Raw genomic sequence first — 18363 nt, 5'->3', positions numbered from 1 at the left:
ACTGGAACTAGACTGCACGAAATTAATGAGGCTAGGATTTGAGGATGCTGGTGAGGAGTTGAATTTCAGAAGGCATATTGCAAAAGTTGCTAAAATAGCTTATAGCATTACCTTTATATCATCTTTCATCTTTTCAGGAAGATGAAAAGGTTATACCTCTTCATGAGCTTTTGATATGGTACTTCAGGACACTATACACTATGACTTTGGTTTCTTATAAATGAAAATGAGAGGATCCAGAGGTGAGTGACTAAGAAGTTGGACAGATCTATAGAATGCTTCTCATGAGAACAGATTGAATATTTAGTGTAATGTAAAAATTAGTTGATAGGCAGAAACAGATAACACAGACTGGCTTTCCTTGAAATCTGATGAACTTACTATCACATAAATAAATAAATAAAAAATAATGCATTTAAAACACTCAAATTTCATGATAGGTATCTCATCATCAAAGTGAACATAGAAAGAATGGAGAGTATGATGCAGGATTGCATGAAACCAGGCTGATTACAATTTTTTTACCTTTCAATGGACAGTAACATGGTACTCTTAGAAACCCATGGGACAAAATATAAACATAGCCAATAAGAAATACAGCACAAAACAGTATTTAAAAATGTGTAAAGAGAAAGTTTTGAAAAGAAAAATTAACTGAAATAAAAATTAGATTATAGAGTTGCATATAGGATACATATAAAATTAATTGACATAGTGAATATAAAATGGGAAGAACAGAAGTAAAACACTTGACCAAAGACTAGAGACCACAGATATGAGAGTCCTGAGAAAGATTAGAGGCATGAACAGATGGCATCAATGGCAATATCATATTAAAAACGAGGATATTAGGAAAGAACTTGACATTGTCAGCATCCAGGAATGTGTTAGCAGAGCTACTCTCAGGTGGTATGGTCACTTAAACAGAATGGGTGAGGAAAGATTAGCAAAACAAGTGTTCTCTGCCAAGTTGGCAGGAAAACGACCCAGAGGAAGACCAAGATATAGGTGGATTGATACGGTACAAAGTGCCTTAGACGATAGAAATATAAGAACTGGTAATGTTGGAGTCTTGACAAGTAATAGACTGATTTGGTGGAAAATTGTAGATAGGAAGTTAGTAATGATGTAAATTTTTCATGTAGTACTATCTTATCCTGTACACCCCTTGAGGGTATAAGGCAGGAATTTGATGATGATATAAAATGGGCATGTAAAAAATCATGAATGCACAAATAAATAAAGTTGTATATAATATATATTTATATATGTAGTCTGTATATTATAACTATAACCATTTTTTGAAAAGTTGCTTTTATCAACTTTAATTCTTTGTGCTCATTAAGGCTTAATTGCTGGGAGAAACTCATGTTAGAGGCATAATTGAGTGAAACAATTCTGAGAAAGGATTAAAAATGTTATTGAATAACTTGAATCCTAACTAGGTGGGGGTGACCTCTGTGGGCGCTTGCTGGCAGCCCAGGATGAAAACTGGGGTCTCGAAGTATTAGTGTTTCCCATCTTTTTGGAATCTGTAGTTGCTCTCAGAAATCGGCATAACCTTAAATAAATATGGTTGCATTAAACTTCCCAAAATATGGGAAACACTAATATATAAGGCTGATAATTTATAATGAACTCTTAGAACAAAGGGATTTTAGCCTTAATCTAATAAATACTTATGTTAAATTATTGATTAAGCCACAACTATTGCTGTATGAAAAGTATTAATATGAATTTGTTCTCTAACTGTTCTTATAACTTGCAGATGCGGTTCAGTATGTCCTCCTTTCATATATTCTAAGAACTGCATTCTATGAATGCAGTTATTGATTTTCCTCACATGCCGCATTATTCTGTCTTTCAAGGTTACTAAATCAGGAACATGTGCTTCATATATCACATGTTTCAGGTGGTCCCACAACCTAAAGTCACAGGTGAATGAGGTGGCCATGCTGTGGGAAATGCATGACTAATCACTCTTTGCTGTTGCGGAACAGCAAAATTGTGCAGCATCTCTCGATACCTTACAGCAGAGATGGTACAAGTCACTGGTCCTGCCAGGAGAAGTTCTTAGAAAAAGTGTGGACCGATAATATATGATGCAGTGAAACCCCCCTCCACACTATGACTTTCGGTAAAGGGATCTGATGGAACACATGAGGGTTATTTGAGCCCAAATGTGGCAGTTGTGAGTTAACACTACTGTTCAGATAAAAATGTGTCCTGTCACTCCACAAGATTTCCACAGCTACATCATCCACTTTCATTCGAGCCAAGAACATCAGGGCAAACTGCAGTCGAGTTTCTGCATCACCGTGAAGCAAAGCTTGAGTATGGGTGATATTGTAGGGGGAAAAAACCTCTGTTTGTTGCAGGATTTTCCACACAGTTGAGTATGGCATGTCTTGTTGCCTTGATATTGCCTGCTGGACCCTTGTGCATTATTCATTCCATGTTCCATAATAGCAGTTACAACTTTGTTAACTTGTTGAAGAATAATCCATTTGTGCATTCGTCCTGGCCTCACTGCGAGAGATCTATTTTCAAATTGTAAAATCATTTTTCTAAGATTTGTTATTGTCATTGGACCTCTTCTCCTATCCTTCACATGCCAGAATTCTCGAAATGCAGCATTAGCATTATTGTATTTCTTTGATAGTAAAGCTTAACTAACAATGCACATTTCAGTAATGTGAGATTCATAGACTTCAGTTTTATCAGAATGACATGAGTCTGTTTCAGTCTTCCTTATATCCACCAACTTTTCAGCAGAAACAGTGAGATTATGCAAATATCACACGATTCTAGTGCCAAAAGTCCCCCCTTGTGGCAGAATTTTGTACTATTTTTTTATCTTCCATAAATCAAAACCCCATGTTCCACAGTGTATTTACACCAAGTTTGGTCAAATTTTATCCAATACATTTTTTGCTACAGGGCTCTGAACACCTACTCTTTAATTATGGCCAGTCTTGCCATAATTAAAAAGGAAATTGGGACATTAAAATAATTATTCTTAACACGTTTGTAGTCTCCATAATTTATCAAAATGAATGCTGAGCACTGGGTAACATTGAAGGAAAGGATAAAAGTATGTTTAATTCTTCATTAGAATAGGACCAAATGGTAAACATGTCATAGCAAACTGATGAGTCATAGGACTGCTTGGAGGTGTCCTTACAATAATAATAACAACAAAAACCAAGTGAAGGAGCAAGGAGTGATATCAGTGAAGAGTTCTTCAAGTGTTCTCTGAAATAACTAGATAATAGTGGAGACAAGTGGGATCCCATGTCAGAACCTTCCATCTGCTTGTAGAGATTATATTATATTACCATGAAAAGTATTCAGTATGCATAGTAAAGTCAAATAAATTAAGAATGTCAGTCAGAAAATTCTTAGAGAGGAGCTGAATAGTTATGTCTAAATCTGCATTGGTGAAGGGTCAAAAACAGGATTTTCTTGCTGATATTCTTAATTTAAAACTTTTTGAACCTTTCTCTTTGCACTTTTTTATGTACATTGTAATGAGCCTTGTGCTTCATTTACTATTTGCAAACCCTAGTGCGGTAGGTTCTGATGACCTCCATTATGAGTTGATAAAACATCTTCTATCATCATCTCTGGATCTTCTCTTCTTACTACAAATACCTAGTAAGTGAAAAGGTTTCCAGTCTTGGCATAAGTCAATTATCATTACCATTCCAAAACCAGTCAAGGATCCAACACAAGCAAACAATTATCGACCTTTCGCTCTGACCAGCTGTCTTTGCAAGAACTGGGATCCGATTGGATATGCTAATATTCAATCAGATCACAGTTCATTCCTGTAATTATACAGCAGAGATGCATTCAGTTCAGCCTGTGCTTATACATATAAATGAAAACTGGTACCTAAAGTGTATGATTTATACCAGGGGTCGGCAAAGTGGCCGATATCGACTCCTGGGGGTCATTGTGGCTATCCAAGGGGACAATAAATGTCTAGGGGTCAAAAGGGAGTCAATAAACACCTAAAACGATTTTGAGTAACACCTAGTAAACATGCAATGCCAACTGGCTACTATTCATTAAACACATCCTTCTCATTAACCATTCCAAGTAAATCAATAAAATGTAAGTAAAAATAAGCACCCAAAAAATAAAATACTTAGAACTCCCAAGTGAGGAACAAAATATGATTAACTCAGATTTCACCATCATTGAACTCAATGCTGCCATAAACCTATTAAAACCTAGAAAATCTGCAGGCCTTGATGATATTTTGGATCCAAGACTAAAGAGTGGTTATTAAAACTATACAACACTTGCCTCAGAACTCTAAGGATACCGACTATCTGGAGTCATGCTAAAGTGGTGGCCTTTCTGAAACCAGAGAAAACTCCAACCAGCCGGTCTGGTTGGCCGAGTGGTTAGCGTATCCGCTCTCCAGCCAAAAAAGGCTGCGGATTCTAATCTCTCCATGGGCATGGATGTTTGTGATTGTCTGTGAAAATAGTGGTGATGGTGGTCGGCAGCAGATGGCACTGGTGTAGATGATGAAGGTAGCTAATGTTATTGGAGTGGTGGAGACGCAAAGCTGTAGAGTAGGTGCTCTCCCTCAATGAGTCTTTGGACTCCATGGAGGTGTTATGTAATAATAATATCTGTAATGAACAAATTAAACATTTTGGATCCAGGACTAAAGAGTGATTATTAAACTATACAACATTTTCCTCAGAACCCTAAGGATATGAACTATCTGAATGCATGCTGAAGTGGTGGCCTTTCTGAAACCAGGGAAAACTCCAACCCTTCGAACTCTATGAACGATTAATTTTGAATAGGCTACAACCCCTAACTGAACCCCCATCTTATTGCTGAGCAGGCTGGTTTTAGACCAGGCAAATCCTGCACATCACAAATTCTCAACCTCACTCAATATATAGAAAATGGTTATGAGCAAAAACCAGCCACAGGAGCAGTCTTTGTAGACCTAACTGCAGCATATATACCATAAACCATCTCACACTCAGAAATAAAATATACAGAAGATAGACTGTATAAGACTGTCGCCTTGTTCTCCTGAGCCAATCACTCTTGGAAAACATACACTTCTTTGTGGACTTGGGGAATAGGAAGAGCCCCTGGCATCCCCCAAAAAATGGCCTCCCCCAGGGAAGTGTTACTTTTCAACATTTACATCATTGATCTCCCCAACTTTCCAGGAACTAGAAATTTTATCAATGCTGATGACCTTGACATAGCTACTCAATCAAAAAATTTCAAGTCCATTGAAACTACTCCATCACTTGCCTTAAATAATCTAACCACATATATTGCAGCAAACAATTTAAACCAAACCCCTTGAAAACCCAGACTAGCCTTTTCCACCTTAACAATAAGGAAACCAACAGGAAGCTACAGATTTCTTGGGAAGGCTCTAATTTAGAACATCCCTGGAACCCAATCTACCTCAATGTGACTCTCGATCGCACCCTTTCATATAAAAGACATAAAAAAAAACGAAGGCAAAAGTGAATGCAAAAACAACATACTAAGAAAGCTTACCTCCTCCAAATGAGGTGTAGACCCTAGCACACTGAGATCTTCTGCCTTGGCCCTTTGCTATTCTTCTGCTGAATATGCCTGCCTAGTATGGTCCAGATCCTGCCATGCTGAAAAACTTGACCTAGCATTGAATGAAAGTTGCTGCTTAATTAGAGGATGCCTGAAACCAACACCACTAAAAGACCTGTATACTTTGGCTGGTATTGCACCCCCTTCAATTCGATCTGCATTCTCAGATGATGAAAGAAGCAGACAAATGAATGATAAATGCCACCCACTATTTGGCCAGACCACAGTACCCCAAAGACTAAGATCCCAATATAGCTTCCTAGCAACTGTTGAACCACCTTCCAGAGACAAGACTTCAACAGTGGCTTGCACTATACCCTGAGAGTAATACTGGTATTCCAACAGCAGAACATCTTCCACGTGGTACCCACTTGGACTGGAATACTTGGAAAAGCCTCAACAGACTTCAAATGACAGGATGCTTCAAACAAAACCTCATCAAATGGGGCTACCTCACTGGACCAGATAATTGTGAGTGTGGGACAACCTGGTCCATGGAACACCTTCTTTCTTGTCCCCTTCTTCAATCACCTTGCACCAAAGAGGACCTTATATCTTGCACAGAAGAGCAGTTGATTGTGCAAGATACCGGAGGAACATACCGGAGGAACATCTGACCATATTTATTGTATATAACTTATGTAAGTTTCTTTTTCTTCATATTTTACTTATTATTTCCTGTATAATTTACTTACCACATTTAAGCTGTTCTCATTTGTAATGTATCCTAATTTGTTGTAAATAATGGTGTACCACTTACTACTGTATCACTTGTGTTTGGATACGAAATAAATAAAATGTAAGTAAATTTTTAATGTTCTTTATAAATTTCTTTAAGTATTTTCTTTAAATATTTCTTATCGAGAAGCAATAATGAAGTAAAGGGTGAAGGAATTATTATTTTTAAATTGAGAAATTTATTATTGACAACATTTATTTATCATGATGGGGGTCAATAAGGGATCAAGGATTTCCTGAAGGGGGTCAATGCTCTGAAGTTTGCCAACCCCTGATTTATACTGACTGATTAAATTCTGTCCAGGCCATATCTTCTCTTGTGCAATCCACATCCAGTGCTTTGCATTTCTACAACTGTTGTACAAATTGAAGGGTCTTAATTTTGATATTCACTGTGCTGGATTCCCAGCCACATTAGAATTGAGAGAAATGAGATTGCAGATGCAGCTGCTAGATCATCTGATAATTTTTCTACATATAATTTGTCGGTCTCATATCCAGTCAATTTCTAAAATCAAATATGATGACCCAGGAAGCACTGAAAATTAAATTGCATCATATTAAGCCTGAAATTGAGCTTTTGCAATCAAGTCAATTGATAAACAGAAGAGAGGAAATTGTTTTTGCCAGGCTCCACATAGGTCACAGTTATCTTACATTTGTATCGATGGTGTAAGAATGTATATTAACAGCTAATGACCCACCTGTGTGTGCGTGTAAACAATGCAACACATCTCACCATTTGTCATGCACTTATGGAGTGCCTGCACTTCTCTCGAGAAAGGAATGAATTTTGTACTACACACCAATCCATATGTACTCAGGCAGATGTATGACTCAGATAAATTGCATGAAGTTTTTAACCTTTTAAAAAGAATTAATTTATGCAATCACATCTGACTAATATATGTAGATACCGATTTGCTTAATTCATTTTTGAAAATTTGCTTTTCATATATAACATGTTCTAATTTATCTCTTTATTACTGTTAACTATTACCTTGAGTACTGTTGTAATCTTTGGCTTTGTACAGAATAACTTTTGTTTTCATTGCACCACAAAACCCTGAATCAACAAACCATCCTATTGTCTATGTTTTTATTTCATCTCACCTAGGTTCCTAATAGTATCATATTACTTGCTGAATAATGGTAGAAAGAATGCACTTAGTAATGTTTGGTTTCATTGCATTCTCTCTACATGTAATTGCCCATTCTTTTTGCAGTTCACTCTGTTGTTATAAGATACTCATCATAAAATATCACTGTTTTATATTAAATACTTTAATTTATATTAAGTGCTTCATTTTTCATTATGCAAATTTCATGTATAGTAAGTTTATGTCTATGAATTATGTTAGTATTAATATTCAAATTTCTGAAATCTGTCTCACTTCTAAGCATCATCTTTTGTTCCCTTGCAATCTAAACATGAATAATTGTCTCCCACCTCCAAACATTTGAGATAGTTATCATGAGACCTTCAGTCCAACAGCCAGCTTACCTAATCATTCTCATGCTAGATGCTGATTAAGAATTTAGGATGTAATCTTTTATTTGCCACTTTCCTTTATAGTCTGTATGTATGCATGTGCCCTAGAACAACCTTCTGTGATAAAAAGCCAAATATTTTGTAATGAACTCTATATTCTCAGAAGAATTTCATTGATATCATAAAGACCATCAATTACCTCCTTTCTCATGAAAGTATGTAATAGTTTGATCATAGTACTGTGTGTTTTAATACATACTCCCCCCCCCCTCCATATTTTGCATTTTATTATTATTATTACGTGACACCTCCAGGTAGTTCCAAAGACTCATCGAGGGAGGGTACCTGCTCTATATCTCTCTCTGTCTCCACCACTTAGTCAGTCAACTACAACGAACCCAACAACCACTGCCATCTACCGCCCACCACCACCAGTATTTCCACAGACAATCACAAACATCCATGCCCACACCGGGATTCTAACCTGCAGCGTTTTGGCTGGAGAGTGGATATGCTTACCACTCAGCCAACCAGGCCGGCCAGTATTTTAAAAAACAAAAGAATAAAAAAAAACCTGTGTGATGAAATTGTATATTGAAAACATTTAATTGCAATCTAATTAAAAAAAAAATAGCTTATTTTATTTTTGTTGCTTACAAATTAAATAACAACTATGTGGCTGTTAAGTTGGGTTGCTGTAGTACTCATATTGTGATTCTAGGAAAGCTCAGTGATTTCCTAGAATGCAACTTGCTGTAATTTATAGGATACCAGCAGCATTTTAAATTAGTTGTATTGCAAAACCACAACTGCATCACAGAAAGAGTCACTGTATAATGTACTTATTCTTTTAAAAACAAAAAAAAAACCTTAATATCTTGCTAATTTAGTAGCTACTAGAGTATTGAATTAGTATTTATAATCTTGCATATTCAAGAAAAAATAAAATTCGATTAATTTTATTTTAGGTGTTCGAATGAGCAATCTCACTGAAGAAGTTTTCTCAGCAACGAATGGACAACAGCAACATCAGTCTACTCTGAATGATTTTTTAAAATTAAAACAAGACTCTTATTCAAATAAACAAACAGGAGTTGACCAACTTATATGCCCTCAGAAATCTAATGCATCAACTGAATTTAATAGTCATTTCAATACATGTTTAGGTAGTAACTATAATATTGATTCACAACTATTGTGCCAGTCTTCTGTAAAAAGAAATGATGATATTGAAAATAATGAACACTTGTCGGGTGTGTTTAGTGATTTAGACAATCAGATGACAGCACAGTCACCTAACAACCAATCCAATATCCTTACAGAAGATGCACGTAAAAAACTTGGAACAAAGAACATACAAAAAAATCTTACTATAGAAAGTTGTCTGAAACTTGAAATAAATAATAGTGTTGAAAACAGCGTAATCTGTCCTGTGTGTGAAAAGCAACTAAAGTGTGTTGATTTAATGCAACTCAATGAACACATCGATGTGTGTTTAAACAGAGGAATGATAAAAGAGTTGTCTTCACAGCCATCTTGTAATCAGCTAGATAAGAGGTAAGGACTAATAAAGCTTTATTGAATCCATTATTTGACAAAATAAATTTCTTTTCTTTTTTTTTTTTTTTATATGTAATAGGAAAAAAAAACAGTAGGGGACAAAAAAACCATGAGTAGTCCACTCATGGTTCTAATGTATTATCAAATATTTCAGCTGGGGTAAATTATTTCTGATTTATATAAACAGTGATCTCATATTAATGAACGTGCTGAATCTGCTTTCAATGGTATTTTTGTAATAATAATGTAGATGTACACACACACACACACAGCATGTGTGTGTGTGTGTGTGTGTGTATGTATATATATGCCTCAGACCAGATGTTATCAACTGCAGTAGCTTACATGGTTGGCTTTTTGAGTAATGATCGGGCAAAAGTCATAGTTTAGCAAATTCTGAAAATGTTATGTAATATGGGTGGTAAAAGATGTTGGTAACAGTATTACATAAAGTAACTCTACTGGGTATTTGCAAATATTAGTATTGCTTGTGGGCATATACAATAAAACAAATGGCCAACAAAATACATATGATCAGAAAGCATCAGGTTGATATCAGAAGCCAAAAGGGAGCAAAGAAAATTACACAATCAAACAGACTAGACCATTCAAATAATGGCTTAATACAGCTATGATTAACACTACTTCTTTCAGCACAAAACGGAAAACTTACCTATGGGCAAAGAAATTCTAAAAGTGGTCCTTTGAAGAAGGTCATAAGGACAAAGATGTGAAGAAATAGAACATGTTTATAGACTCAATAATAATGGAAATATTTGTTGTATTCAGGTAGGTATATTGTACAATATTTTACATTAGTTGTTTATGTTGTTTTGGAAATGACATTCATCCTTTCATGCTGATTGTTTGATGGTCTACTAATTGCCACTCCTTTAAAGTTCACATAATGATGAAGTAGTTTCAGGAACATAAGATTAACCTCTGTCAGCTTCCTTCTTACTCAGTTATCCATTTTGAATTCCACTGATCATTTAATAGCCAGCTATATGGAACAATGCAATAATCAGAAGAATGACATATTTCCCTGTTGATTGAAGAGATCTGATGTGAATTCCATCAAGGATACAAGAAAGATTTTCAAGATCTGTGCAAGTGAATCTGAGCTGTTCTTGTGCAAGTTGGCATAGTTTTTTTGTTTCAACTATAAAAAATTTTTTCACCCTTCCTGAAAAAATAGTTATCTATTTTTGAGCTAAATAACTAGTAGGAGATTTCTACCACTGTCCATAAGGAAAAGAAATGAGGAGAGCCAACAGGGATTTCTGTCTATGTACAATCATCACCTTATATAATTTGATATATGTTATTAATATGATGCTTGATCCCTCATTATTTGACCAGCGCAGGAGATCATTTTACTGATCAGAAATTTATACGTGTTTACACAAGAATAATGTTTAATTTGACAAATATTTTGCTTGTCTGAATATTACAGACCATCTTCAGTGGTCTGTAATATTCAGACCACTGAATATTACAGACCACTGTAACTATGTAACTATTCCTATGTAGTTTTTTTAAAACTACATAGGAATAGTTTTAAAAAAACATGGTGGAATATGAACAATTGATCATTCACACATACAACAAGCCGCGTGATGTCATATTGCTAAGTATTAGAAGAGTAAACATTTTTAAAGTCATAATTAAAGATATTAATTCAGAAATTCATATAATAATCTTAAATAACATTAGACTAATATAGGAAATTTGCATAAAAAAAATTAATGTGTTATCCTGATTAAACTTTCATAAATTTTTGATATAGATATACAGTCATTACTATTCGAGTTAAGATGTTGAAGTAAGGCCTCCACACTCTTTAAATAAATGTTCAAATTTGTAGCGACATCTGTGTAGGAGGAGAGTCTTGGACCAAAGGATATCCACGCTGAGTTAATCCAGATTTCTTGGGTTTGTTGTGTTCAATTGATGCTCTTGAATTCTTTTTTCTATAGAACGTCCAGTTTTTCCAAAGTAGGAAAGATTACAGTTGCAAGGAACTTGATACACACTAGGATCTTTAGATGAAAGAAAATGGGTGGATAATTTGTTAATAGGTGTATAAGTGGCTGTTAAATCATATTTCTTCAGAATTCTTGAAATTGGTTCTGAAATACAGGAAATGTAAGGAATTGAATCTTTGCTGTTCTGTGTTGGATTGATAATCGAAAAGATGTTGTGTGCTCTTTTCGGAGAAGCCATTTAGTTTCATGTGATGTTTGATAGTCGAAAGTTCTTTCTGTAATAAATGAGAAGTTGAACAGTTAGTTTTGGCTTGTCGGATTAAACATTTTATGATTCCTGTTTTTTGACAAGGATGATGAGCAGATTCTTTGAGAATATAATGACCTGTGAAAGTTGGTTTACTGTAAACTGTTGTTGTAAGATTACCTGAAGGTGAACGGATGAGAAGGATGTCTAAAAATGATAACTTGTTGTCTTTTTCAATCTCCATGGTAAACTTTATATGAGGATGTAAGGAATTGATACTGTTTAAAAAAGGAAGGTAAGGAGTCTCTGTTGTGAGGCCATACAGCAAAGATGTCGTCTATATATCCAACCCAGAAGGATGGTTGAGGGAATATAGATGAGAACAGGACTTCTTCTAGATGTTTTAAATAAAAGTTGGCAAGAGCAGGAGAGAGTGGACTTCCCATGGCTGTTCCTTCCACTTGGTTGTAAAATTTGTTTTGACATAAGAAATATCCAGAGTGCATTACGAAATCAAATAACTTTATAATATCTTGTGGGAAAATGTCAGCAAGTAATTCTAAAGAGTCTTTGAGAGATACATTCGTATATAAAGATTCTATATCAAAGATAACCATAAGATCTGTAGGTTATAAAGTGATGTTTTTCAATTTATTTAAGAAATCAGAAGAGATTTTTAAAAAAGAGTGAGTTGTTAATGTGTGATTTCAATAATTTAGATAGATATTTGGCTATGCGATAAGTAGGAGAATCAATACAATCCACTATAGGGCTGTCTTGTGTATTTTAGGTAGACCATAAAACCTAGGAGGCCTTGCAAAATGAGTTTTTTTGTCTTTCAATAGTGTCTACATCCAAACTTCAAAGATATGTTCGAAGGAGGAAGCTTGGCTTTAAGTAGCGAAGAAGCAACTTCTAGACTCAGAGCATTAGCTTTTTTACTTTACAGATGAATGAGGTTCCGTTCGATATCAACTGGAAAATCCAGATACGGAATCTTTTTAGGGACCTTAGAGAAATCATGTCCTTTTGAGAGAATGAGTGTTTCACTATTAGTTAAAGGCCGACCGGATACATTGATGATCCACTTATCTGAAACTTGGAACGGCTTGATTTGTTTAGAAACAAGAACATCATATTTGTGTTTTAGATGTTGATTCTGTTTTTTATATGAACGTTGTAAAGAGCGTTTAGCTACATTCAGAACTATGTTTGAAAGATGTGGTTCTAAGTTTGTGGAGATATGGGTACGGAGATCAGAAACTTGATGAATGTTAATAGCCAGATCATGTTTAGCTGCTCGGAGTTGATTATGGATTAAAGATAAACTGGTGTTCTTGTAAATATTATGAGCTCCAGGAGATTTGATCTTAGCAAAATTAGGAATTATCTTGTTGTCGCAGCATTTTTTTAAAAAGATGATCCTCGCTTGCAGCTAACCTTGAGTTACTGATAGTTTACCTAATTTACCATTTTTTTTGGTGAAGCTTTTCCCGTGAAGGAATAAAATTTGATTCTTTAACAATACTTGTGACATAATGATTAGAAATATATACATGCTTACACAAGAATAATGTTTAATTTGCCAAATATTTCGGTCTGAATATTACAGACCATCTTCAGTGGCTAGATAGGAATAGTTTTAAAAAAACAAGGTGGAATACGAACAATTGATCATTCACACATAGAATGAGCCGCATGATGTCATATCGCTAAGTATTAGAATAGCAAACATTTTTAAAGTCATAATTAAAGATATTAATTCAGAAATTCATATAATATAAGCCAAGCTTCCTCCTTCGAACATATCTTCTTCTGAAAAGAAAGCTATACATTCCTTAAGAAACAAGAGTCACCTCATCATTACTAAAGCTGACAAAGGGTAAGTGAAGTAATTATGGACTCTTCAAACTATAGAAGAAAACTTTCCCTTTTACTTCGGGATCACTCAACATACCAAGAACTCAATTACGATCCAACCAACAGACAACCAAAGAAATTAAATTCCCTGCTAGATGAGGTATAAGTTTGGATGTAGACACTATTGAAAGCCAAAAAACTCATTTTGCAAGGCCTCCTAGGTTTTATGGTCTACCTAAAATACACAAGACAGATATTCCTCTTCGCCCTATAGTGGATTGTATTGATTCTCCTACTTATCGCATAGCCAAATATCTATCTAAATTATTGAAATCGCACATTGGCAACTCGCTCTTTTTTGAAAAACTCTTCTGATTTCTTAAATAAATTGAAAAACGTCACTTTACAACCTACAGATCCTTATGGTTATCTTTGATATAGAATCTTTATATACGAATGTACCTCTCAAAGAGACTTTAGAATTACTTCCTGACATCTTCCCACAAGATATTATAAAGTTATTTGATTTCATAATGCACTCTGGATATTTCTTATGTCAAAACAAATTTTACAACCAAGTGGAAGGAACAGCTATGGGAAGTCCACTCTCTCCTGCTCTTGCCAACTTTTATTTAAAACATCTAGAAGAAGTCCTGTTCTCATCTATATTCCCTCAACCATCCTTTTGGGTTGGATATATAGACGGCATCTTTGCTGTATGGCCTCACAACAGAGACTCCTTACCTTCCTTTTTAAGCAGTATCAATTCCTTACATCCTCATATAAAGTTTACCATGGAGATTGAAAAAGACAACAAGTTATCATTTTTAGACATCCTTCTCATCCGTTCACCTTCAGGTATTCTTACAACAACAGTTTACAGTAAACCAACTTTCACAGGTCGTGATATTCTCAAAGAATCTGCTCATCATCCTTGTCAAAAAAACAGGAATCATAAAATGTTTGCTCCGATGAGCCAAAACTAACTGTTCAACTTCTCATTTATTACAGAAAGAACTTTCGATTATCAAACATCACATGAAACTAAATGGCTTCTCCGAAAAGAGCACACAACATCTTTTCGATTCTTGCAATCCAACACAGAACAGCAAAGATTCAATACATCAAGTTCCAATTCCTTACATTTCTGGGATTTCAGAACCAATTTCAAGAATTCTGAAGAAATATGATTTAACAGCCACTTATACACATATTAACAAATTATCCACCCATTTTCCTTCATCTAAAGATAAGCGCTCAACCTTGTCTCTACATAGTGTGTATCAAGTTCCTTGCAACTGTAATCTTTCCTACTTTGGACAAACTGGACGTTCTATAGAAAAAAGAATTCAAGAGCATCAATTCAACACAACAAACCCGAGAAATCTGGATTAGTTCAGCATGGATTAGAAACAAGCCACAACATCCTTTGGTCCAAGACATCTCCTCCTACACAGATGTCGCTACAAATTTGAATGTTTATTTAAAGAAAGTGTGGAGACCTTACTTCAATGTCCTAACTTGAATCGTAATGACTCTATATGTATATCAAAAATTTAGCAAAGTTTAATCAGGATAACACATTAATTTTTTTTAATTTAAATTTCCTATGTTAGTCTAATGTTATTTAAGATTATTATATGAATTTCTGAATTAATATCTTTAATTATGACTTTAAAAATGTTTACTCTTCTAATACTTAGCGATATGACATCATGTGGCTCGTTCTATATGTGAATGATCAATTGGTCGTATTCCACCTTGTTTTTTTTTTAAAACTATTCCTATGTAGCCACTGAAGATGGTCTGTAATATTCAGACCGAAATATTTGGCAAATTAAACATTATTCTTGTGTAAACGTGTATATATTTCTAATCATTATGTCACAAGTATTGTTAAAGAATCAAATTTTGCTGATCAGATAACTGAATGGTCAGTACAGTTACATAGTGCTTCACTAGAAGTCAGTTGAATGATGCACACTGACCCATTTCAAGGTTTGTTTATTTGAAGAGTGGGTAATCGAGAGATTGCTGTAGTTTTCTATAGCTATAATTTAAACTATTGAAAGAGTGGTATGTATCTGTATATGCAAGGTCAAAATAGTGTAATTCAAGATTAGGGGATTTCAAAATGCCATGTAATTTTAGTACTTCCTGTTCATGGTTCCATGAGATCTCACTACTATTTTTGACTCCTTTAATATTCTCTCCCTTTGAAATTTGTATAAAAAAATTATAAAGGTGGCTGTTTAGTTTGTGATTTGGCCACTTAGATACTTTTTTTTTTTCAAATGAATCCTCTCTTCCTCACAAAAGATTGTAACCTTATAGTGCATTTTTTAGTGCTGTGGATCAGCACTTAGATTATCTAATTAGATAATTAGATAATCCATTTTTTAAACTTGTATTACATGTAGTGGTGGTTATCTCACACTGAGTGATGATAATTGCGTATTACCTAATGACTTTCAGACGTCCATACTACAATGAATTCCAATTTACAGATGTTGATTGGATAGCAGACATACTACTCACTCAATCACCAGGCTGGCTAACTCTTCTCTTTTTTTTTACACAGAAACATATTTCTATTAAAAACTTCATGTAATTTCAAAGACAGATTCTTAAAAGAATCTTCATACTGTTTTTTTTTTTTTTGCATTATTATTTATGTTAACTTCCCACTAGAAGTCAAAGGACCTATTGTTGGATCGTACTTCCTTGTTTTTGATCCGCCATCTTGTTTTAACTCTGTTCTTAAACAAGTAATAAGTTGCTGGTTGATTACTAATTTAAATATAGAGAAATCTATATTTTTAGACTGCGCCACTCTAGATTAGTCTAATGAAATGTAGCGAAACCAACCATCAACTAAATTTATATCAATATTATTTCTTACGTAGACCGAGTTTATCTCTTATGTTTGAAGCTCCTGCTAGGTCCAATAATTTCATGAACGGTGCAGTAAAGGAGATTCAGGCAAACAATTTTAAAATCATCAAAACATTTAATTCTGGGTTATATATTATACATATAAAATCAATTCTGAGAACAAGATAATATAAATGTCTTAACTTAACTGGTCACAACATCTTACAGATTCAGTCTATGGGCATTCTGCTATCAGATTTATAGCTTTCACAATATTAAAATAACTTTTAATAGAGTTTAATATCACAAAATCTCTTAGTAAGAAATTTTACTATTATCACACAGTCAGTAAAGTCTTAATACATTAATGGTGGCAACAACTGCTTCATGAGTATACACTTTCATACTTCATACTCTGGCTGATTTCAGCAAAAAACATTATAGTTAATGTGGGGAATAACAGGAGGAATTACACATATATCTCTGCACTGAAGTAACATAAAATTGGACAGTTCTTACCGGATAAATCCTTTGCTCATCAATTTCACTATGGGCACACTTATAATTATATTTACTTAGCACACTATGGCAGTACTATTAGAATAAATCTTCTCAATGATAACTGAACTATTAATGGTCGCACCTCATGTGTATAGACGTACTTGGATAAAGGAAAATGCTCATTCCTTCTTTAATACTATTTGACCAATTCAGCTCTCAAGAAACTAATGAAGCATGTAGTAATTCTTTAACTTCTAGAATTATTCTCAGTTGCCTATTACTTTCCCGGTCCTTAAATAGTCCAATTACAGCACTAAGGTTCTAGACACAGCAATCCTTTGCATTCACTTTGCTGCCTCCTAGTATTCTCCTCATCTGTCTGTGCTATCCTCAATGCTCTCGTGTCCCAGAATGGTCGGTCCTGAAAAAGAGAAGCGCCCTGATTTTCTCCGCTCTCAGCTTATATACCTCCCTTCTTTTTCCCGCCCAAAATTGTTTCTCACGCTCTCTTATGTCCATTCCTTCTCTGCAGTTGAATACCATATCTCGCGATCCATGCACGCGCTAGCTATTTCTAGCTCATCTCCATAGTAACAAATAAAATGAAAACAGAAATATTGCACAACATTATACCTTTACATACTGGTAGTGATAAATAAAAAATCAAAATATTATAATTCATAAGGCATACTAAACTTATATATACAATTCCTTATAATATTAAATTAGGAATAATCAAAATAAACAGAATAATATTTCAATACAAGGTGCTATCATTGCTAACACATATTTTAGATTAATTAATAAAATTTAATAAATAAACTCAAGGCAATTACATGAATAATAATTTACAATCACGGGATTAATATCAAATAATTTTTACAAGTATAGCCTTTGGTATAGTGGATTAAATTGGATTCAGTAAGGAATATTAATAATTTAAATTTCTCCTTATTCAGAATCTAACACTATAATACCAACAGTGCTCTTCAATGGAGGCATGAATTTAGGCAGAAAGAAGGAATCTTTTGAGGAGTTTCTTGAAGAACTGCAGTTGTAATCATTAAGGAAAACAATATAAAGTAGGCTTTTCCAAAGAACAGAAGCAGCTGAAATGAAAGAAGTGGATGAAAAGTTTATTCATTGAGTATGGAGCTGAACTGTGTATGGATATTAAAATACATGCCACTTATGTTCTTGTATGGTTAGAAAAAAGTGGCAGAATGGAGGTGGCCAGTTAAGTGGAGCAGCAGCTATGAAAATACCTGCAAACGAGACATAACATAGAAGCAAAGCATCTATGAGAAGTAATGAAGCTGTGTGAGGAAAAGAGAAGGTCGTCGTTAATCAAATTTTCCTCTTTTAGTAGCATCAAGCATTCTTAAGAAGGTTTTTGACACACAACTTCAAATGTGAGAACAGTATAAATCCCAAATCCACCATGCTAGTGTAGGCTACATGAAAGTCAACCCACAAAGAGA

The 18363-nt window shown here is 34.5% G+C and overlaps 1 protein-coding gene across 4 annotated transcripts in view; it reads left to right on the top strand.

Moving 5' to 3' along the window:
- LOC150099794 (DNA polymerase kappa-like) overlaps positions 1-18363 on the top strand; it is a 201522-nt gene that overhangs the window by 153112 nt on the left and 30047 nt on the right. For all 4 annotated transcript variants that reach the window (XM_090403394.1, XM_090403392.1, XM_090403393.1 and 1 more), the window contains exon 10: positions 8821-9409. In XM_090403394.1, the coding sequence (XP_090259520.1) occupies positions 8821-9409 (589 nt within the window). The remainder of the gene's footprint in view (positions 1-8820; positions 9410-18363) is intronic.

This window comes from Typopeltis vanoorti, chromosome 14 (assembly GCF_054136105.1).
Source record: "Typopeltis vanoorti isolate ZY-2024b chromosome 14, IOZ_Tvanoo_1.0, whole genome shotgun sequence".
Lineage (NCBI taxonomy): Eukaryota > Metazoa > Arthropoda > Arachnida > Uropygi > Thelyphonidae > Typopeltis > Typopeltis vanoorti.
The sequence above is the reverse complement of the archived record's forward strand: the minus strand, read 5'-3'. Positions and strand labels throughout refer to the sequence as shown.